The following is a 24401-nucleotide window of genomic DNA, read 5'->3' as shown; positions in this document are numbered from 1 at the left end:
CCTCAGCTACTTAGTGAGGCTCTCAGCAACTTAGTGAGACCCTGTTTCCAAATAAAATAGAAAATAGGTCTGGGAGTATAGCCCAGAGGTAGAAAGCCTCTGGGTTCCATCCCCAGTACCACCAAAACAAAACAAAACAAAAAAAACAGATTATAGAAGCTGGGTGTGGTGGCACATTCCTGTAATCCCAGAATTTGGGAGGCTGAAACAGGAAGATCACAGGGTTAAGGACAGCCTCGCCAAGGAGCGACTTTCAGCAATAGAGCAAGACCTGCATCCAAATTATCAACTATAGTAAAGTAATGCACTATAATAATATATCACAATACAATAATGCATTGCTGTATGGGAGTGTATATATATATAATATAATATAAGAATTATATTCTTAAATTATATATAAGAATAATATATATATAAGAATAATATATAAGAATATATAAGCCGGGCATGGTGGCGCACGCTTGTAATCCCCGTGCTTGGGAGGCGGAGACAGGAGGATCGCGCTGGTTCGGAGCCAGCCTCGCTGGTTTAAGAGACTCTGTTTCCACATAAAAATGTTAAAAAATAGGTCTGGGAGTGTAGCCTGTGGGAGTGTAGAAGGAGCTTCCAGGAGGTAGAAGGGCTTCCAGGAACCCCAGTACCACCAAAAAAAAAAAAAAAAAAAGAATATATAAGAAATAATATAATATTTAAGAATAATATAATTATAAGTATATATAATATAATATAAGAATTTGTGTATGTGTGAGAGAGAGAGAGAACATGGGTGCTCACACATGTTGAATGTGTTATATAAGGATAGGATCAAGAACGGGGAGAGTAAAAATATAAGCAAATTAAGGATGGACACACAATTACAAAGCAATAAACAGATACAAACATTACAAAGTATTATATTTATTCCTGCTAATGGATACAGAGGGACAGAAAAATAAGACTTCATCTGAACACAGTGGATCATATCTGCAATCCCAGCTACTAGGGAAACTGAGGCAATTTAGTGAGACTCTTTTATTTATTTATTTTTGGTGCTTTATTTTTTATTTATTTATTTATTTTTCATTCTAATATACATTAATTTTATTTATACAAAATTTAGTTGTTATTGATTATGGAATAATGAAAATTGTTTCTTGTTTCAATATGATACAGATTTAAATTATATAAAGCATTGAAGTAAAATTGCTACATAAAGAGGTTCGTTAGATAATATATAACTACAAAAGAACGATTTTTTCTACTTCTGTAGCTATGATTGGTCATGCTCACTTATGTATTCATTTTATTTTATTTATTTATTTTTTATTAATTTGTTTTTTAAATTGGTGCATTGTAGTCATATATCAATCACATTGGAGTACAAGACTTGAGAGGATATACAAGCACACATCATCCAATTAGCCCTCCTCCAGCCCCCATCCCATTCCCTCCCCCTCCCTCCATCACACGCTTCTTTGGTGATTTACTTTGATACATTTGTTTATGTACCTCCTGCATTTTAAAGAGGCTCTGTCCTCCAGTATTACATACCCTCTGATTGGTCACATTAGTTGCTTCACTATAGGGCCCTTTCTATAGCTCAATCTCTTCCTGTTGCCCTTTTCCTCCTAGTTATTGCTGATTAAGAGAAGCGTCTGATTTATATTTTCTGCAATATTTCTCTGTGCATGCTGCGTTGCAAGTACCGATCCCACTCTTGATGGTCCCAGTAGTGGCCTGGCTACTCAGTGGACTGATCCAGACCTCGCTGGCTCAAGCAGCGGCCTTGCCTCATGGGAGGCCCCAGTTCTGGTCTCGCTGGCCCCTGCACCGGTCTAACCCCTAAGCTGGCTTTGGTCCCGGCCTTGGAGGCCGCAGGAGTGAACTTGCCTCACGCCAGGCTCCGATGCTGGCCATTGGCCCCTGCACCGGTCTAACCCCTCGGCAGGTTCCGTTCCCGGGTTAGGAGGCCCCAGCACTGGCCATGTCTCACGGCAGGCTCCGATGCTGGCCTCGCCTCACGGCAGGCTCCGATGCCGGCTTTGCTGGCCACAGCACCGGTCTAGCCCTTCGGCAGGTTGTTATCCTGGCCTCGGAAGCCCCAGTACCGGCCTTGCCTCACGGCAGGCTCCGATGCCGGCCTCGCTGGCCCCAGCACCGGCCTAACCCCTCGACAGGCTCTTATCCCGGCCTCGGATGTCCCAGTACCGGCCTTGCCTCACGGCAGGCTCCAATGCCGGCCAGTGAGACTCTTTTAAAATAAATAAAAAAGGCTGGGAGTGTCGCTCAGTGATAGAGGTAGTTTCTAACATGTCTCATTACAGACATGTACCCCAGAGTTTCTGATGCAGCAGTAGGTCGAGGTGGGGCTCAAAAATTGCACCTCTAACAAGTTCTCAGGTGGAGCTTACGGTGTTGGTCTGGGGAGTGACACTGAGAATCACTGATCTCATTGTCAGCTGAGGGGACTGTTTTATTCTACAAGAAAACTTTCTTCACCAATTTCTTAGTTACCTCAAGTAGATTAAATTAGCTCATGTTAGCTAGCCTCAAACCTGCAATCCTCCTGTCTCAGCTTCCCAAGTACTGGGATTACCAGCATGTAGCACCACCCAGCAAGGAGGGCATTCTGAAGTTTTATCTCCTCCCTTCCACATTTTTTTTTTTTTTTTGTGGTGGTGGTGGTGGTGGTACTGGGGTTCATGTAAGCCCTTCTACCTCCGGGCTACACTCCCAGACAAATTTTTTTTATTTTTGGAAACAGGGTCTCTTAAGCCAGCGCGGCTGGCTTCGAACCTGCGCGATCCTCCTGTCTCCGCCTCCCAAGCGCGGGGATTACAAGCGTGCGCCACCACGCCCGGCTCCCTTCCACATTTCTAAGTCCAGCCTCACTCAGACCAACTGAGTATTCCTAAGTCCTAGTCCCCAGTCCCTAGTGAAAAAGTTTGCTTAGATTGAGCATCCTCTCCTGGCCCCGTGGTTTGTGGCTGTGGAAGTGGGGTCGGGCAGGGTAAACTTGGCTACTTCTGTGCTTGGGCGGGGAAGACATTCATTGACTGTGACCTAGACTAACACTTCAAGAGACATCTGCTCAAAAACTTTTCCAGTGCTTGATAACTTCTGTCTCTTAGATCAAGAATATAATATTCCTGATCTATCAAATTGGCACCAACCCAAGCAGCAAAACACACCGATGGTCAGGCTGAGGAGAAATAGCCACTCATAAATTAGTGATGAGAGTGCAAAAGGGCACATGTTCCACGTCAAACCTGCAAAAAATGCAGACATATTTACCTTCTGTTAGTAACCTCACTACTGGGAAATTCCTATTCAACAGGGATCAAGAGAAATGGCCCTACAGCATAGATTTTTCAGTCCCTAGACTTAAAAAATATATACGAATATTTGCAATATCAGAAGACAAAACAAAACTACTCAGAATCCCCATTCTTTATACTCCAATAATTAAACATAGCCTTGGAAGACACATGCTCTTTTATGCCGTATACCTTCATTTAATTTTCAGAACATTTAACTTACAGGCAGGGTTTTAGGACTGCTGTTACTTTATACTGTGAGAAGAGTCTGCCCTATGTAGTAGTGCTGATGTGACTTAGAGGGAAATTGCTCCAGAAGTATCTATTCCTACTGGTGTGTGGTGCTGGGGACCGCACTGGCCACCTCTCCCTGACAAGCAAATGATAAGGAAACATTTTTGAGCCAATATTGTTTGTGTACATGAACTGAATCCTTGGAATATCTGAATAAAAAGCATTAAGTCATGTGCCGGGCGTGGTGGCACACGCTTGTAATCCCCGCGCTTGGGAGGCGGAGACAGGAGGATCGCACAGGGTGGTGCTACATGCTGGTAATCCCAGTACTTGGGAAGCTGAGACAGGAGGATTGCAGGTTTGAGGCTAGCTAACATGAGCTGGATTTTTTTTTTTTTTTCGGACTGGGAATTGAACCCAGGGACATTCTACCTCTGAGCTACACCCCCAGCCCTATTTTTTTATTCTTTATTTTGAAACAGAGTCTCACTATGTTGTGGAGGGTCTCACTAAGTAGCTGAGGGTGACCGCAAACCTGCAATCCTCCTGTCTCAACCTCCCGAGTATTGGGATTACAAGCATGCACCAACTGGCTCACACCTGGATTATTTATTTATTTATTTATTTAGTAGTACTGGGGATTGAACCCAGGAGTGTTCTACCTCTGAACTACATCCTTAGCCTTTGTATTTTTTATTTTGAAATAGCATCTCACTAAATTGCTGAAGCCAGCTCAAACTTGCAATCCTCCTGTCTCAGCTCCCAAGTATGGGAATTCTAGGTAGGCATCACTTGCCTGTCTTAAGTCATCATTTATCTTTTCTCCACCCCCTCCCTCGCAGTACATCTCTTCACACATTGTAGACTTTAAAAGTGACATTTTTGAGGAACTCCTCAAGCACCTTTGCCACTGTGCAGATGAATTCCGGGAGGTCATAAAAACTGATATGCGGAGACAGATGTTTGCTGAACTCTTCCTATATTGTGACCATGGGAAGGTAGGTTAAGACCCTTAAAAATATTGCTTTTCATGGTATTTGTTGCGAAGGACCAGTTTTTATATTGTTGCTGTTGCTGCTGCTGCTGATTGTGTATGGGAGGGTACTGGGGACTGAACAGGGGTATTCTATCTCTGAGCGACACCCCCAGCCCTATTTTTTTTTATTTTAAAACATGTTCTCACTAAATTGCAGAAGGCCTCACTAAGTTACTGAGGGTGGCTCTGAGCCTGTGATCTTTCTGTCTCAGCCTCCCAGGTACTGAGATTACAAGTATGTACCACCATGCCCAGCCACCAAGATACTCTGAAATCCTCAGGATTTCTTTATCTTGTACTGTATTAGTAAATCATCTGAGATACTGACTCAACAGTATAGTAATTCTAAGGGAACATTGTCCAAGTCCCTCATTTTACAGAAAAGGCAGCAGGCAAAATTGACCCTGACTGAACCGGCGTGACAGCACACGCTTGTAATCCCAATACTTGGGAGGCTGAGACAGGAGGATTGTAGGTTCGAAGCCAGCCTCGGCATCTTAGTTTACAATAACATCACACACATGAAATACTTAGAATTAAATTTAACAAAGTATATACACAATAGTTACAGAATTAAAACTATAACACATTGCTGAGAGAAATCAAAACCTAAATAAATGTAAAGATCATTTTTTATTTCTGTCAGAGACAGTAATCCTAACCCTAATCCAAAATTGAAATCAGAGCTCGGTATGCCCAGGAGTACTAGTTCAAAGACTGTCTTGGGAGATGATCGCCAGTGTTCCAAGAGAACAGCAAGCTTTCGTAAATCACAGCAGCAGAAACCCTGGGAATGTATGTGGGGACTGACTAGTACTTCCAGACTAAAGAAATGAATATAACATCGGATTGCCCCAAATTTGTCATCATGGTTGTTTTGAGTATTTAATATTTTTTAATGTTGAGTATATTTAGGTATTTTGAGTAAATCTACTTAATATTTTGAGTATCTGGAACAGTTTAACAGTTTGTTTAGTTGATTAAATGAAACCATGACTCAAAGATGGTCTAATATTCAATTTAGATTGAGTTGCAAGAACCTTCTTCTTTTCCTATATTGAAAGACAGAAGTTAACATCGCTGGCTAGGTGTAATCCCAGTAGTTGGGAGGCTGAAACAGGAGGATGGCAGATTCAAAGCCAGACGCAGCAACTTAGTGAGCCTTTCAGCAACTTAGTAATACCCTGACCCCAAGTAAAAAATATAATAGGTCCGAGGGTGTGCCCCAGAGGTAGAAAGTCCCTGGGTTCCATTCCCAAGTACCCACACACACACACACACACACACACACACACACACACACGAACCAGGCGTGATGGCGCACGCTTGTAATCCCAGCATTCGGGAGACTGAGACCAGAGGATCACAGTTCTGAACAGTCTCAGCTACTTAGCGAGGCTCTTCTCAACTCAGTGAGACCCTATTTCAAAAATAAAGAATAAAAATTGGGGTTGGGGGTGTAGCTTGGAGGTGCAATGCTCCTGGGTTCAATCCCCAGTACTGCCAAAAAAAAAAAAAAAAAGAAAAAAAATTAAGATTGCTGAAGTTGATTTTCTAATATGTTGGCTGTACACATGTACCTCCACCATATATTGCCCACGAGTGGCCAAATGATGCTCCCTTGAGAAATACACTAAACATTAATGAGAGAAATACCAACATGGCTAAAACCTTCTGTGGTAGCTGATAATGAGAGATACTATTCAGTGAATCCTCTGATTTCAAAGGTAATGATGGGATTCCAGAGTGACACAAGACATACAGCATTTAACTTCCAGAGATAATATCTGCTAGTCAAAATTAGTGCTCATAAACATTATGATAAATGGCATTTTGACCCGATCCCCAAGGCCCAAGACCATGTTTTAACGGCATCCAGTTTGTCCAGGACTCACACTGTGATTATTTCCCTAGTTCTTGAATACATGACTGGAATTACTGTAACTAAACGGGCTACCTGAGTGTTCTGACATAATGGATTTTCTTGGTTGGTCATATATGGCTCACAAATCAGATGGAATGTCTATTAAACTACCACTGGATCTATATACAGAAGGGCACTAACAAGGGAACCAGAAACATGACTTGAGACTCCACAGTGGACAGTCTTGGCCTCTTACCTACTTCTCAGACTGAAGTCAATTCATATACCCTAAATTCTTTGTTTGAAGGGCAGCTTCCTTTATGCAACTCATACATAAGACTTTCATATACATGTATTGTAGATCTTACTCCAGGCCTTCTTTAAAGGGCCTGCAGCCATTTACCAGAGCAGATATACATTAGGAAAAGGGAAATATCCAGATTTTCAGGGATTAGCAGACACCAGCTCCAAGCTAAGCCTTAGGATCCCAAAACATTCCTGGGATCTACTGGATAAAGTCAGAATTTAGGAACCTGGTGTGGTGGCATATGCCTATAATCCCAATATTTAGAAGACTGAGACAAGAGGATTGCAGGTTCAACTCTCAGCAACTTAGAAAGACCTCTCTGAGAGAAAAAAAAAATTAAAGGGCTGGGGACAGGGGTGCAGCTGTGTCCCTGGGCAAAATACAGCTTTCCTGAGGTCTTGTTGTTTTTTGTAGTACTAGGGATTAAACCTCTGAGATACACCCCTAGCCCTTTTTATTTTATTTTATTTTATTATTATTATTTTTTTTGTGGGTCTAGGGATGAAACCGAGAGGCATTCGGCCTTCGAGCTACACCCCCTGCCCAATTTTTTTATTCTTTATTTTGAAACAGGGTCTCACTGAGTTGCAAAGAGCCTCACTTAGTAGCTGAGGCTGTCTGCAAACCACAATCCTCCGGTCTCAGCCTCCCAAATGCTGGGATTATAAGCGTGCGCCGCCACGCCCGGCAAGCCCTTTTTATTTTTTGAGACAGGGTCTCAATAAGTTGCTGAAGGTCTCGCTAAATTGATGAGGTTGGGCTTGAACCTGCAATCCTCCTGTCTCTGCCTACCAATTACTGGGATCACAGTATACACCACTGCACCCGCTGCTTAACTGATTTTGATGCTGCAGCGTGGTGATGGTGGCCACTGGTGATGGAGATGACAAAAGCTTCACAAAGCCATGTTCTGTCTACATAAAAATCTTAAATCTCCTGGAACTAGTTCTACCCTTTCTGTTTAGGTGGGGGTTTTGGATCGGCAGAGGACGTTGGCCTTGCTGGAAGCATTCTATGACCAAACTTCGCAAACGCTTAGGAGTTTACTCCGAAACCCAAGACAATGTAAGCGCCACTCAGAGGAGCACGCTCAAGCCGCAGTGTCACGGGACACTGACGGGACAGCACAGGATCACTGAGGGAATGCCTTCGTGTAACACGGCTCTTCAGACGTGTCAGCTATATCTCTAGCTACTTCTCATTCACCCACCAAATTCACCCTTCTTCATAACTAAATGTACCTTTCACCACAGTATATTGCTAAACATTGTCAGAGCTCACCTAGAGCTCAAATTTATTTTTAATTATTTAATTTATGGTACTAGGGATTGAACCCAGGCATTGTGCCTCTGAGCTACACTCTCAGCCCTATTTTATTTTTTCTTTGAGACAGGGTCACTAAGTTGCTGAGGGCCTTGCTAAGTTGCTGAGGCTGATAGTGAACCTGCAATCCTCCTGTCTCAGCCTCCCGGGTACAGGATTACAGGTGTGTGCCACCATACCCAGTTGTCTCAAACCATAGCTTTTAAGAAGAGATGATATTTAATTCACAGTGATGAGAGTTTTTTGTTTGTTTGTTTTGTTTTGTTTTGCCTTCTAGGGGTTGAACTAGGGTGTTCTACCTCTGAGTGAATCCTCTGATTTCAAAGGTAATGATGGGATTCCAGACTGACACAAGACAGCTGTACCTCAGCCTTATTTATTTATTTATTTATACTAGGGATTGAAACCAGGAGCGTCTACCTCCGAGCTACACCCCCAATGCTATTTTTTTATTCTTTATTTTGAAACAGGGTCTCATTACATTGTGGAGGGCCTCACTAAGTAGCTGAGGCTGGCCGTGAACCTGCATTCCTTCTGTCTTAGCCTCCTAAGTGCTGGGATTACAAGTGTGTATCATCACGCCCGGCTTGTTTGTTTGTTTGTTTGTTTTTTGAAACAGGGTCTCATTAGGTTGCTGAAAGTCTCATGACTACTTTCTGAGACTGTTCTTGAACTTGTGACCCCCTTGTCTCAGCCTCCCAAGTACTGGGATTACAGGTGTGCGCCACCAGGGCTGGATGAGAGCATTTTTAATGTTCTTTTGAATACCTTTTTGCTTTTATGGAGTTGCAGCAAAAGGCAACTAATATTTGTTTAAAGTAATAGGCCCAAGCCGGGCGTGGTGGCGCACGCTTGTAATCCCCGCGCTTGGGAGGCAGAGACAGGAGGATCGCGCAGGTTCGAAGCCAGCCGCGTGCGCTGGCTTAGGAGACCCTGTTTCCAAATTTTAAAAAATGTAAAAATAGGTCTGGGAGTGTAGCCCGGAGGTAGAAGGGCTTCCAGGAACCCAGTACCACCAAAATAATAATAATAATAATAATAATAATAATAATAATAATAACGTAATAGGCCTATATTGCAATCACAGTGCTCAGTGGTTTTTATTTTTTTTTAATTTTTTATTTTTTGTGGTACTGGGAGTGGAACCCAGGGGCATTGCTACCTCCAGGCTATACTCCCAGGCCTATCTTATCTTTTATTTGGAAACAGGGTCTCACTAAGTTGCTGAGCGCCTAAGTAGCTGAGGCTGGCTTCGAACCTGCGCGATCCTCCTGTCCCAGCCTCCCAAGTGCGGGGATGACAAGTGTGCGCCACCACGCCCAGCCAGCTCAATGCTTTTTAAATATTGATATTTCACTTGCCTAGCATGTGCAAGTCTCTGAGACTGATCCCTGACATCACAAATTAATTATTTAATTAACTAAAATAATTTAAAAATAAATATTAATTTGTATGTGTATGTGTAGTACTGGAGATTGAACACAGGGACATTTTATCTCCAAACTATACTCCTAGCTCTATTTCATTTTTTGTTTTGAATAGGGTCTCATTAGACTGCTGAGAGCCTTGTTGAGGGGGGTGACTTTGTTTTATTTAATTATTTTTTTGGTGGTACTGGGGGTGGAACCCAGAGGCTTTCTACCTCCGGGCTATACTTCCAGACCTTTTTTTTAAATATATATATATACTTTATTTGGAAACAGGGTCTCACTAAGTTGCTGAGAGCCTCACTAAGTAGCTGAGGCTGGCTTCGAACCTGTGCGATCCTCCTGTCTTGGCCTCCCAAGCATGGAGATTACAAGCGTGCGCCACCACGCCCAGTAATAATATGTTTTGTTTTCTTTTGTTTTGTTTTGTGGTACTGGGGTTCCTGGAAACCCTTTTACCTCCGGGCTATACTCCCAGACCGATTTTATATTTTTATTTGGAAACAGGGTCTCACTAAGTTGCTGAGAGCCTCACTCAGTAGCTGAGGCTGGCTCCGAACCACGCCCGGCTGAGGGGGCTGACTTTGAACCTGTGATCCTTCTGTCTCAGCCTCCCAAGTACTGGGATTACAGGCATTTGTCACCCTGCCCAGCTTAATTAAATATTAATTTAATAGCTCTGATTCTGTACTTTCAGATCAATGGTTTAGGTAAATGTTTTGTTTTCTGTTTTAGGGCCACTTGTTGAATTTGAAGAGATAGATTTGCTTGAGTTTTGGGGAGACATGGATAGTCAGAAACATATTTATGAAGATTTTGATAAAGTGATCTTAGAGATGACTACATTACTATCTAAAAAATATGGTAGCAAACCCCCAAATAAAATTGTAGAAAATCTAGAGGATCAACAAAAACATGATGAACAGGGAAAACCAACAGCACCATCAAGCCCCTCAGAAGAACAGACAGGGACAACTTTAGAACAAGAATCACAAAGAACTTCAACCGAAGAACAAGGCACGGAGCCTCCTGCAGAGCAAGAACTGTCCAGAGAAGCAGAAACAGAACAAGAGTCAACTGCAGGCCAAGCACCCAGAAGGAAGGTGCTGATAGAACAGGGGCTGCACAGAGGCTTGGTTCCAGGATCACGCAAAGGATCAGCCACAGGACCAGGGTCGCGCAGAGCGTCAATTGCAGAACCAGGCTCACGCAGAGCATCGATTGCAGAAACAGGTCCACGCAGAGCATCGATTGCAGAACCAGGCTCACGCAGAGCATCGATTGCAGAAACAGGTCCACGCAGAGCATCAATAGCAGAAACAGGCTCACGCAGAGCATCGATTGCAGAAACAGGTCCACGCAGAGCATCAATAGCAGAAACAGGCTCACGCAGAGCATCGATTGCAGAAACAGGTCCACGCAGAGCATCAATAGCAGAAACAGGCTCACGCAGAACATCGATTGCAGAAACAGGTCCACGCAGAGCATCAATAGCAGAAACAGGCTCACGCAGAGCATCGATTGCAGAAACAGGTCCACGGAGAGGATCGGTTGCAGAACAAGGCCAACGCAGAAGCTCAGTGACAGAACAAGGACCACAGAGAAAGTCATTTGCAGAGCCAGGGTCACGCAGAAGCTCAGTGACTGAACAAGGAGCACGGAGAAGGCTGACTGCAGAGCCAGGGTCACAAAGAAGCTCAGTGATAGAGGAAGGACCTCATGGAGGGTCGATCGCAGAGCAAGGGTCCTACAGAGACTCAGTGACAGAACAAGGACAAGAGACTGGGCCAATTGCTGAAGAAGGGCCTTACGTATCCTCAGACACAGAACAAAGATCAGAGAGAGGGCAGATTGCAGAAGAAAGGCTGCACAGGGAATCAACCTCAGAACAAGTACCCCCCCGCAAGGGGTCTCGCAGAACGTCAGCTTCCAATCAAGGGTCACACCGAGGGTCAGTATCAGGAGCAGCATCACGCAGAATGTCAACTTCAGAACAAGGGCCATCACATAGAGGGTCAGTAGATCCAGGAGAGCGCAAAGGGTCACAAGGTCAGCGCAAAGGGTCACCAGGACAAGGGCCACGCAAGATATCATTTCCAGAATATGGACCAAAGAGAGACTTGATTGTGGAAGAACCGCACGTGGGGTCAGAACTGACACAGGGAGAGATCTCTGAAGATGATGAAGAAGAAGAAGATGATGATGATGATGATGATGATGAAGAAGAAGACACAGACTCAACTCCACAGTCAAGAAAAATCAGCATCTATAAAAAAAGTGCAAAACCTGTGGAGGCTGCCCTTCCCAAGGATGTCGAAATCCCGTCCCAAGGAGAGATGTCTTGGGAGCAAACTCTTGAAGAGGAACAGTCTGTGAACTCCGAGCTGCAGGAAGAAATTTCTGCAGCGAGTAGAAAATATCTTTTAGGTAGTAATTCATTTCTCTTACTACACTAGCTTTTTGTTTTATATAGTGGTTTTAAAGGTCTTATCAGAAAATACTCACCTAGCAGGGCATGGTGGTCTTCACCTATAATCCCTGTACTTTGAAGGCTGAGACAGGAGGATCCCTAGTTTGAGGCCAGGCTCAGCAACTTATTGTTTCAAAATAAAATAAAAACGGCTGGGGGTGTATCTTGGATATAGATGATCTGTGCATTCAATCCCTAGTACCAAAGAGGAAAGAGAGAGAGAGAGAGAGAGAGAGAGAGAGAGAGAGAGAGAGAGAGAGAGAGGAAGGAAGGAAGGAAGGAAGGAAGGAAGGAAGGAAGGAAGGAAGGAAGGAAGGAAATGCTGGATGTGTTAGTACACACCTGTAATTCCAGTACTTGGAAGGCTGAAACAGGAGGATCACAGGCTTGAGGACAGCCTCAGTAACATAGCAAGACCCTCAGCAAACTATAGCAAAAATCCTGTTTAAAACAAAACAAAAATAATAATAATAATAAAGGGCTGGTGGGTATACCTTAGTGGTAGAATGCCCATTGGTTCAATCCCCAACACCACACACACACACACACACACACACATCTTTTGTGGCATGTCACGTCACACAAACTTTAGAGATATTTTGCTATGTTATCTGTCTAGACCTTGAACAATCAATTGAATGCATATCAAAATGTCTCTAAGGTCAATTTACCTAGAATTTCATTTGCAAGTTCATTAGTGAGGAAAAAATCTAGCATTGTTACATGGAGAATTGTTTTAACTAGGATTTTGAAAAGTCAGAAGAAGCCCTTTTGTTTTAAATGTAGTATCTGAAGTTGTGGCATGGTGCCACATAACTGTAATCCCAGTGCTTGGGAGGCTGAGAGAGGAAGATCACAGGTTCAAAGCCAGCCTCACCAAGTAGTGAGAATCTCATCAACCTAGTGAAACTGTTTCAAAATAAAAATGGGCTGGGAGCATAATGCTCCCAGTACAAAAAAAAAAGTAGTATATGATATTAGAAACCACTTTTTAAAATTTCTATAAAAATGGGTCTTACTTGCCGGGCGTGGTGGCGCACGCTTGTAATCCCTGTGCTTGGGAGGCAGAGACAGGAGGATCGCGCAGGTTCGAAGCCAGCCGCGCTGGCTTAAGAGACCCTGTTTCAAATAAAAATATAAAATAAGTCTGGGAGTGTAGCCCGGAGAAGGCTCCTGGGTTCAACCCCCAGTACTATAAAAAAATGGGTCTTACTTTTGTGTGTGTGTGTGTGTGTGTGTGTGTGTGTGTGTGTGGTACTGGGGATTGAACCCAGGGTCATTCTACTTTCAAACTACATCTCCATTCCCTATTTTATTTTTAGTTTGAAAGAAAGTTTCACTAGGTTAATGTGAGTCTCGCTACTTGCTGAGGCTGTCCGCGAACCTGTGATTATCCTGTCTCGGACTCCCAAATGCTGGGATTACACGTGTGCACCACCACACCTGGCTTTGCTTTTTTTGGTTAGAAAAAATGATGTCTATTCTAGGAGAATTTCTGAAAGTCATATTTCAGACAGAAAACACCTTGCATTTCAAATATTTATTCATGTCTCATTGGAGGTGATCCCTTAAGCATATAGTGATCCCTCTCTGTGAGGGAAACTGGGAAATGTACCCCTCATTTTGCATGGCTAAGTTGGAGTATGAGGAACAGATTTGCCACAGAGCTGCTCTTGATAACAAAGTTATTAAGTGAGCTGGGCGCAGTGGTGTCGGCCTGCAATCAGAGCAACTTGAGGGATGAGACAGGAGGATCTCAAGTTCGAGGCCAGCCTGGGTAACTTAGTGAGACCCTTTCTTGAAATAAAAATTTAAAAAAAAGGCTGGGGATGGAGATCAGAGGTAAAGCATCCCTGGGTTCCATCTCCAGCACCACATGGAAGGAAGGAGGGAAAGAAGGAAGGAGCAAAGAAGGAAAGAAAAGAGAAGGTTAAGTGATTTGCCTGGTTGCTTAGGAAGCAGCATCATGGGGGAGTACTTAAAGCTGCTCTTCACCGTGGGAAGCATCCCTCCCGTTCACTAGCCTCAGGGGGTCTGGTAGAGTGGGTCATGTACAGTGCACGGGCATTTTCTTTTGTACCTTTTAGATATTGCAAGAAAGGAATTTCAGAAAGACAGAGTCTGTGAACCCAAGTCCCAGAAAATAGAAGGAAAGTCATGGTCAGGTGAGTCTCCATTTCTTTATACCCTAGGACAGAAACATGATAAGAGTGTTGTTAAATTGACAGTGTTATGACACGTGTTTTTAACAGGTGAATTTTCAACTTGTAACTGGAAAGTGGAGTACATCAAATTTGAAGATGAGGAACAGGCAAACTCAATCTGTGGTAACTCGAGGTTCACAGGTGCATATTAACAATGGAACTAAGAACATGGACGACTTGTCATTGTGGTGTCCCAAAAGAGAGGCTGGACTGGACCACGGCACAATGGGATCCTTACTTTATTTTGTCCTTGAGAACTGATGAATCGAAATATATATATAAGACGGATGTCCTGGTGGTGCTGTTGGTGATGATGGCATGTACTATTGATGAATGTTCTTCTGCTTTAAAATTTATGACACTAGTATACTGTTTTTTTCAGTAGCCAGGATTGAACCAAGGGATATTCTCCCTCTGAGATATGTCCCCAGCCCTATTTTTTATTTTTTACCTTGAAACAGTCTCACCAAGTTGCGGAGGGCCTCACTAAGTAGCTGAGGATGACGGCGAACCTCATCTATTTTAGTGTACTTTTTAAAATCATATATTAGCCGAGAGTGGTGGCGCACGCTTGTAATCCCCGCGCTTGGGAGGCTGAGACAGGTTCGAAGCCAGCCTCAGCTAGCTTAAGAGACCCTGTTTCCAAATAAAATATAAAATAGGTCTGGGAGTGTAGCCCAGAGGTAGAAAGCCCCTGGATTCCACCCCCAGTACCACAAAAAAAACCCAAAAAACCCCCCAAAAATCAGATATTACATATTAAAATTCAACAGAAATAACTCTAGCTATTTCTTTTCCTGGTAGGTCCACATCCAAACAGATGAGATAGGTGAGAACCTGTCTTGTTTTGTTTTTTTGGATTTGTTTGTTTTGATAATGGGGATGGAATCCAGTGGCATTCTATTTCTGAGTTACACCCCAGGCCTACTTTATTTTATTTTTATATTTATTTATTTATTTATTTATTTATTTATTTATTTATTGCGTGTGTAGTACTGGGGATGGAACCCAGGGGCCTTCTACCTCTGGGATACACTCCTAGACCTATTTTTTATATTTTATTTGGGTTTCACTAAGTTGTTGAGAGCCTCACTAAGTAGCAGAGGCTGGCTTCGAACCTGCGCAATCCTCCTGTCTCAGCCTCCCAAATGCTGGGATTACAAGCGTGTGCCACCACACCCGGCTTATTTTTTATTTTTATTTTTATTTATTTTATTTTATTTATTTTTGTGGTACTGGGGATTGAATTCAGAGCCAGTCTGCCTCTGAGCTACACCCCCAGCACTATTTTATTTTATATTTTATTTTGAAATAGGATCTTGCTAAGTTGCAAGAACCTCAGTAGGTTGGTAAGGCTGGTCATGAACCTGCAATCATGTCTCAGCTTCCTATGTACTGGGATTACAAGCATGTACCACCATGCCTGCCTCTATCTTGTTTTTGGAGACTTGACAAGAAAGGTCTGCTCGAGAGGAAAAAAAAAAAGCCATTTTTAGTTTTTAGATAGACCATATGTTTAATTACAATTGTTCCAAATAGTACTCTATTCATATTTTTCTAAAATGCCATTTTATCATTTACCCTTTCATATCAACTCAATCAAGATGCTTTTCTTTTCTTTTTTTTTTGCAGCACAATTATTGAACCCAGGGGCATTCTACCTCTGAACTACACCCCCAGCCCTAATTTTTTTTTCTTTATTTTGAAACAGGGTTTTACCATGTTGCAAATGGGTATCACTAAGTAGCTGAGGCTGGCCACAAACCTGCGATCCCCTGTCTCAGCTTCCCAAGTACTGGGATTACAAGCGTGCGCCATCACGCCCAACTCAATCGAGATTATTTTCTAGCCGGGAATGGCGGCATATGCCTGTAATCCCAGTACTTGGGAGGATGAGACAGGAGAATCGCAGGTTAGGAGCCAGCCTCATTTAGCAAGGCTCTCCACAACTTAGTGAGACTCTTTTTCAAAATAAAAAATAAAATAGTTCTGGAAGTGTAACTCAGAGGTAGAATGTCCTTGAATTTAATCCCCAGTACTCCCCCCCCACACACACACAAATATTTTCTTCCTACCTGCACACTTTTTCCTCATTAAATCCTGGGTCTCAAAACAAACTTTTCAATCCTCAAAATATTTTGGTAGAAATGCAAAGCATCAGTCAAGCTCTTGTGGCCTTCTAGTTCATGTTTTACTTTCTAGTCATTATTTCAATTTTGCTTTCTTCCTTCCTTTCTTTCCTTCCTTTCTTGTTATGATACTGTGGATAGAACTCGGAGGCATTCTACCTCTGAACTACTACACTCACAGCCCTAACAGGATCTTGCTAGGTTGCGGAAAGTCTCACTAAATTGCTGAGGCTGGCTTCGAACCTGTGATCCTCCTGTCTCAGCCTCCAAAGTACTGGGATTACTGGTATGTGCTACCACACCAAGCTACTATTTTTTTTTTTTTTTTTAAGAATTGCATGGGTAGCCGGGTGTGGTGGTGCACGCTTGTAATCCCCGCACTTGGGAGGATGGTGCAGGTTCGAAGCCAGACTCACTGGCTTAAGAGACCCTGTTTCCAAATAAAAATATAAAAATAGGTCTGTGCGTATAGCCCGGAGGTAGAAGGATTTTCAGGAACCCCAGTACCACCAAAAAAAAAAAAAAAAAAAATTGTATGGGTAAAGTTGGGTGTAGTGGCGCACACTTGTAATCCTAGGATTTGGGAGACTGAGAGAGGAGAATCACAGGTTCTCTGCCAGCCTCAGCTACTTAGTGAGGCCCTCCGCAACTTAGTGAGACCCTGTTTCAAAATAAAGAATAAAAAATAGGGCAGAGGGTGTAGCTCGGAGGTCAAATGTCTCTGGGTTCCATTCCCAGACCTGCAAAAAAAAAAAAAAAAAAAAGTTTAGCAGTAAGTACAAAAGGACCAATTCTCCCCTGATAGTTCTTCTAAAATTTCTAGGGCCAATTCTCGTTGACCTATAATTGGGTCATATTGTATCATATATGACTCATTGGCCAGACCTATAGCACATATCCATGGAGCAAGGGTGTGGAGGCTTCATACCATCTGACTTCTTGGAAGTGAGAGTGGAGAAGATTTTGTGCGTGTGTGTTTATTTTGTTGGTGTTAATGGTGTGTGTGTGTGTGTGTGTGTTTTCCTGGAGATTGAACCCAGGAAAAATCTACTTCTGAACTACCAGACCTTCTTATTTTTTTATTTTTTGTTTGTTTTAAAACAGAGTCTTGCTAAGCCAGGCATGGTGGTACACACTTGTTATCCCAGCATTTGGGAGGTTGAGATCAGAGGTTCATGGTTTAGACAGCCTCAGCTACTTAGTGAGGCCTTTTTCAACTCAGTGAGACCATGTTTCAAAATAGAGAAGAAAAGCTGGGCGTGGTGGCGCCCGCTTGTAATCCCCGCGCTTGGGAGGCAGAGACCGGAGGATGGCGCAGGTTCAAAGCCAGCCGCACTGGCTTAAGAGACCCTGTTTCCAAATAAAAATATAAAAATAGGTCTGGGAGTATAGCCCAGAGGTAGAAGGGCTTCCAGGAACCCCAGTACCACCAGAGAGAGGGGGGGGGGAGAGAAGAGAGAGAGAGAGAGAGAGAGAGAGAGAGAGAGAGAGAGAGAGAGAGAGAGAGAGAAGAAAAGCTGGGCGTGGTGGTGCATGCTTGTAATCCCAGCATTTGAGAGGCTGAGACTGGAGGATCACGGTTGCCAACAGCCTCAGCTACTTAGTGAGGCCCTCCACAACTTAGTGAAACCCTGTTTCAAAATAAAGAATAAAAAAAAATAGGGCAGGGGGTGTAACTCAGAGGTCGAATGCCCCTGGGTTCCATCTCCAGACTCGCAAAATAAAATAAAATAAATATAAATATAAATAGAGAAGAAAAAATAGTGCTATGGGTGTAGCTTGGAGGTAGTTTTGCCCCTGGGTTCCATCCCCACTACCACAAAACAAAAAACAAAAAAAATAGTCTTGCTAGGTTGCTGAGAGTTTCATTATTTTGCCGAAGCTATCCTCAAACTGCAATTCTCCTGTCTTAGCCTTCCAATACTGGGATTAAAGACATGCATCACCATGCCTGGCTATGGAAAGATGTTAAAACAGAAAAAGTGATGGATGAAAGGAGCATGGATTCCTGACAGTCAGAAATAGTAGATGTTGGGGATACTAGGGATTTGGTTCAGCTGTAGAGCATGTGCTTAGCATGTATAAGACCTTGGGTCCAATCTCCAGCACCAAAACAAAACAAATCAAATAACAGCAGACGTCTATTATAGTGGGCGCTCATTTATTTTCCCTAAAATTTGAAAGACTTGTTCCCCTTACCATTTTGTATGTTTCCTACTTCACAGACCTACACTCAATCATCAGAAATATTCTGTCTTACAAGGAAATCAAAGGTAGGAGTGCTTTCAATGGAGTTTCCTTCAATATGCTCCAATTTGTGCAACTTCTGGAGACATTTGTTGGTGAAGATACCCCCTTAAATGTCAGCGAGACTCTCACCTCTTATTTTAAGAAGGGCTATGTTGAAACAAAAGAAGAGAAAATAAGCGCCTTAGAACAGGTGGGTAATACTACTTATCAATAAAACAAGTGAGGTTAATATTATAAGTAAATCTCACCACCTCAATTGCTCCTAGTTTGGCTCTTCTAAAAAATTTACCACCAGCTGGGCATGGTGGCGCACGCTTGTAATCCCAGCACTTGGGAGTCTGAGACAGGAGGATCACACAGGTTCGAAGCCAGCCTCAGCTACTTAGTGAGGCTCTCGGCAACTTAGTGAGACCCTGTTTCCAAATAAAATATAAAATAGCTCTGAGAGTATAGCCCAGAGGTAGAAAAGCCCCTGGGTTCCACCCCCAGTACCACCAAAAAATAATAATAATAATTTACCACCAAACATGTCACTAGCATAACCATCAAATATCTTGTTTATTGGCAAATATCTTGAGTACACTCCAGAGAACTTATTCCCCTAATAATGACATGATTACTCCTGGCAGGAGATGGTGTGCTGTACAGCTTAGTTTTCCTTCCTCTGGAGCTTGAGGAACAGATGTGTGTATGTGCAAAGACGTATTTGTGTGCTGTCTGCTGAGTGAGTACACTAGTAAGATGTGTACACCTAAGGACATGATATGGCTTGAGTACATATTTGTAATCACATTCACTCAGGTGACATTCACTCTCTAGGAACTTACTACTTTCTTTGTTGATAGATAAATGCATACACATTACCTTACATGAGCAGTTGATTCTCTCCTATACAAAATATGTGAATTAGCGTGGCCTGGTAGCGCACTCCTGGAATCCCAGTACTTGGGAGAGAGAGAGGATTGCAGATTTGAGGACAGCCTCAGCAAGTAGTGAGACTCTCATCAACCTGTTTTAAAATAAAAATAAAAATAAAAATAAATAGGGCTGGATGTGTAGCTCGGAGGTAGAATGCCCCTGGATTTAATCTCCAGTAACACACACACACACACACACACACACACACACACACACACACACACGTAGCTAGATGTGACACATGCTTGTAAACCCAGCACTTGGGAGAAGTATTGCAGATTCGCGACCAGTCTCTGCAACTTAGTGAGAACCTGTTTCAAAATTAAGAATAAAAAATACAAGCTGGGCGTGGTGGTGCACGCTTGTAATCCCAGCATTCGGGAAGCTAAGACGGGAGGATCGTGGTTCGCGGACAGCCTCAGTTACTTAGTGAGGCCCTCCACAACTCAGTGAGACCCGGTTTCAAAAATAAAGAATAAAAAATAGGGCAGAGGGTGTAGCTCGGAGGTTGGATGCCTCTGGATTCCATTCCCAGACCCGCAAAATAAATAAATAAATAAATAAATAAATAAATAAATAAATATATAAATAATAAATAAATAAATAAATAAAATAACAAAGAGGTGAGGGCATAGTTCAGAGGTAGAATACCCCTGAGTTCAACCTTCAGTTATTCATTAATTTTATCAGCATTATGCATCTTCTCAATCTAATTCCCAAATTATATACATTTTGCTTTCTCAATTACAGTTCTCCCAATTTAAACCAAAGAAATTCATTTTTCTTTTTCAATTAGTTATATCTAGGCATTAATAAATATATAAATAAATAAATAAATAAATAAATAAATAAAATAACAAAGAGGTGAGGGCATAGTTCAGAGGTAGAATACCCCTGAGTTCAACCTTCAGTTATTCATTAATTTTATCAGCATTATGCATCTTCTCAATCTAATTCCCAAATTATATACATTTTGCTTTCTCAATTACAGTTCTCCCAATTTAAACCAAAGAAATTCATTTTTCTTTTTCAATTAGTTATATCTAGGCATTAACTTATTAATAACTAATTAGTAGAATTAAGCTAGTTAAAAATCAAAAAGCTGCTGAACGTGGTGGCACATCCTTGTAATCCCAGAATTTGGGAGGCTGAGACAGGAGGATTACAGGTTTGAGGACAGCCTCAGCAAATAGTGAGACTCACAGCAACATAGTGAGACCCTGTTTCAGAATAAAAATAAGTAGGGCTAGGGGTATAACTCGGAGGTAGAATGCCCCTAGGTTCAATCCCCAGTGCCACACATACACACATACAGTAGTAAATAAAATTAATGTCGAGTCAATGTTAAAGTCAATGCTAAAGAATTGTGTGAAGTTGGGCATGGTGCTGGTAACCCCAGCATTCAGGAGGCTAAAACAGGAGGATCGCGGTTCACGGCCAGCCTCAGCTACTTAGTGAGGCCCTTTGCAATTCAGTGAGACCCTGTTTCAAAATAAAGAATAAAAAAAAAAATAGGGCTAGAGGTGTAGCTTGGAGGTAGAATGACCCTGGGTTCCATCCCTAGTACCATACACACACACAAAAATTCATGTGTATATGTGTATTGTACTGGGGATGGAACTCCGGGGCATTCTACCTCCAAGCTACACCCCTAGACCAATTTTATTTTTTTATTCTGAAACAATGTCTTGCTAAATTGCTGAGGCTAGTCTCTAACCTGTGATCCTCCTGTTTCAGTCTCCCAAGACTGGGGTTACAAGCATGTGGTACCAAGCCTGGTTAAAAGAATAAATGTATTTACTTATTTACTTACTTATTTGTGTATTTATTTATTTTGTGGAACTGAGGATTGAACTCAGGGGCATTCTACCTCCGAGCTACACCCCCAACCTATTTTTTTTATTCTTTATTTTGAAACAGGGTCGCACTAAGTTGCAGAGGGTCTCACTAAGTAGCTGAGGCTGGCCACGAACCTTCAATCCTCCTGTCTCAGCCTCCCAAGTACTGGGATTATAAGTATACACCACCACGCCTGGTTGAAAGAAAAATTTTAACACCGACATTTTTCATTCTTTGATCATTTTCTTTCATTCCCTTTCACACAAAATACATCTCTCTTGCCGGGCATGGTGGCGCATGCTTGTAATCCCTGTGCTTGGGAGGCAGAGACAGGAGGATCGATCGCGCTAGTTTGGAGCCAGCCTCGCTGGCTTAAGAGACCCTGTTTCCAAATATAAAAATATAAAGTAGGTCTGGGAGTGTAGCCCGGAGGTAGAAGGGCTTCCAGGAACCCCAGTACCACCAAAAAAAAAAAAAAAAAAAAAAATACATCTCTCCAAGAAGCCAGTGAGAGCACCCATATGTTTATCACATTCATGTGTGTGTGTGTGTGTGTGTGTGTGTGTGTGTGTGTGTGTGTGTAACAGGAGATGGAATCCAGGGCATTCTACTAAGACACACCCCCAGCCCGATCTTTATTTTGAAATAGGGTCTCACTAAGTTTCGAAGGGGCCTCCCTAAGTTGCTAAGGCTAACCTCGAAACTTTGATCCTCCTGTCTCAGATTTCCAAGAACTAGGATTATAGGTGTGTGCCATCCTGCCCAGTTGTTTATCACTTTTTTTTTTTATAACCAAGGAGGAAGTAGAAAAATAATCAAAGATTCTTAAGAATTACACTACCTTTCCCAAGCTAATGTGCCTTAGTACAGTGCAGAGAATTCCTAGGTGTTTTTGGTCTAGAAGTGAAACAAGCAAATCACATTTAGGGGGTTAAATAAGTCACTGCGCTTTCCACTGATATCACGGTTAGCCCCCAGGTCAAGCTGTTTCTATAAAAGGTGCTGCACTTTTTAATAAACACGGGATGCAGCTAGAACAATAAACAGTGAGTCTCCTGTGTCTCGTTGCCGTGTCTGTATCCCAGGTTAGACAGAATGCTTTCCGAGTCCGACGGCGGCTTCTCCTAGAAGCCCTCTTCCAGAAGTGGGATACTGATGGTTCAGGCTTCTTGGATCTGCATGAAATCGACGAACTCTTGTACACATACAAGGAGGGCATGGAGAAAGAGTCTATGAAGAAAGGTAAACTATAAGAGTGTCCTATTAGTTGAGTGTGGCGGCGTATGCCCGAAACCCCAGTACTTGGGAGGCTGAGACAGGAGTATCTCAGGTTTGTGGCAACTTCCTGAGGCTTTCTGCAACTTAGTGAAACCCTGTTTCAAAAATAAAATAAATAAATAAAATTGGGTTTCGGATGTGGTTTGAAGATAAAATACTCCCTGGGTTCCATCACTAGTACCACAAAAAAGTGAATGAATAAATAAATAAATAAAATCTGGCTGGGGTCGTAGCTCAGAGGTAGAATGTCCTTATGTTCAATCCCCAGAAACACATGCACACACACACACACACACACACACACACACATACACACACACACACACACACACACACACGTTCTTATTTAAGTTGTGGTAACAATTTGCTTCAACTGTATATATGTTGAATCCAATGTATGATAAACCAAATATTGGTTTAGTTAAAACCATCAGATATTGCTTCCTAACTACTGGTATGGCTATAATTTTTAAATGGAAAATACTAAGTGTTAATAATAATGTCAAGAAATTACAGCCTCTGTGCGGTTTTCAACGCCATCAGGAATAGGATATGTTGCAGAATGCTCTATCCAAGACCTTAAGTGTGGATTCTCTCTGTGTACCTGTTTACCCTCACTCTGAAGTCATCAGAATTCAAACTACACTACATTTCTGCCTGTTTGCTTCTTTTCTCTTTTTTCTTTCACTGGATCTGAACTTTCTTAAAGTCCAACTGGCTTGCAAATTTTTCTTTGTTGTACTAACTTGTTATTCTCCTTCATAACTTTTTCCCCTCACATTTTATATTTTCCACCTCTGATGAATATACTTCCCAGTTAGAAGCTACTAAATTAGCCTGGTGTGGTGGCACACGCTTGTAATACCAGCATTTGGGGGCTAAGACAGGAGGATCGCAGTTCACGGACAGCCTCAGCTACTTAGTGAGGCCTTTGCAACTCAGTGAGACCCTGTTTCACAATAAAGAATAAAAAATAAGGCTGGGGGTATAGCTCGGAGGTCAAATGCCCCTGGGTTTCATTCCCAGTACTGAGAAAAAAAAAAAAAAAAAGCTAGCTGGGCGTGGTGGCGCAGGTTTGTAATCCCCGCGCTTGGGAGGCGGAGACAGGATGATCGCACGGGTTCAAAGCCAGCCTCAGCCACTTAGTGAGGCTCTCAGCAACTTAGTGAGGCCCTGTTTCCAAATAAAATATAAAAAAGATCTGGGAGTGTAGCCCAGAGGTAGAAAGCCTCTGTGTTCCACCCCCAGTACCACCAAAAAAAAAAAAAAAAAAAAAAAAAAAAACATGGTCCTCCATGTAGCAAGGTTCAGAAGTGGGGCGTAGTTGGAGGAGGTGGGGCCCCGGGCGTGAGCTTGAAGACTCTGTTGTCCCCGGTCTCTTCCTATCTCTCTCTCTCTCTTTCTCTTCATTTCCTGCTGCCATGATGTTTCTCCCATGGGGCTGCCCAGTCATGGACTGAACCTCTGAAACCAAAAGCCAAAAGAAAAGCTAACACAACCTGCAGAAGAGAAAGGAAGCAGAATCTGTTGCCAGGTGAAAATGTCTGAGAACAGAACTAAATAACTGTTGATGTCTTCCAGAGTCAGGCTTGTACAAAATGATACTCAAGAAACACATGTTGGCAGTCACCTGGTCCGGAACGACTATCGAGCTGATGGCAGTACAGAAGAAAAGTTCTATAAACTTTTTTCTGCTCTTCTTTAAAAAGGATGAAAATTCTAACCTTAAACAATTACCTAATAACTGATTGGCAAATCTTTAAGTAGCTCTTTTGTTTTTTATTGTTTTACTTCTGAGCCCAAGATTAAATATTGGGATTTAA

The 24401-nt window shown here is 42.5% G+C and overlaps 1 protein-coding gene across 1 annotated transcript in view; it reads left to right on the top strand.

The window, feature by feature from the left end:
* The window catches only part of EFCAB5 (EF-hand calcium binding domain 5), a gene marked incomplete at its 3' end in the record, with an annotated part of 113143 nt that overhangs the window by 47213 nt on the left and 41529 nt on the right, over positions 1-24401 (top strand). The window contains exons 5-12 of the mRNA XM_080713998.1: positions 4376-4531; positions 7706-7805; positions 10226-11631; positions 11740-11899; positions 14048-14125; positions 14213-14305; positions 18519-18733; positions 22386-22542. Coding sequence (XP_080570124.1) covers positions 4376-4531; positions 7706-7805; positions 10226-11631; positions 11740-11899; positions 14048-14125; positions 14213-14305; positions 18519-18733; positions 22386-22542 — 2365 coding nt within the window. The remainder of the gene's footprint in view (positions 1-4375; positions 4532-7705; positions 7806-10225; positions 11632-11739; positions 11900-14047; positions 14126-14212; positions 14306-18518; positions 18734-22385; positions 22543-24401) is intronic.

The sequence above is a fragment of the Muscardinus avellanarius genome, assembly GCF_963383645.1.
Source record: "Muscardinus avellanarius genome assembly, chromosome: 16".
NCBI classification, from domain to species: Eukaryota; Metazoa; Chordata; class Mammalia; order Rodentia; family Gliridae; genus Muscardinus; species Muscardinus avellanarius.
The sequence above is the reverse complement of the archived record's forward strand: the minus strand, read 5'-3'. Positions and strand labels throughout refer to the sequence as shown.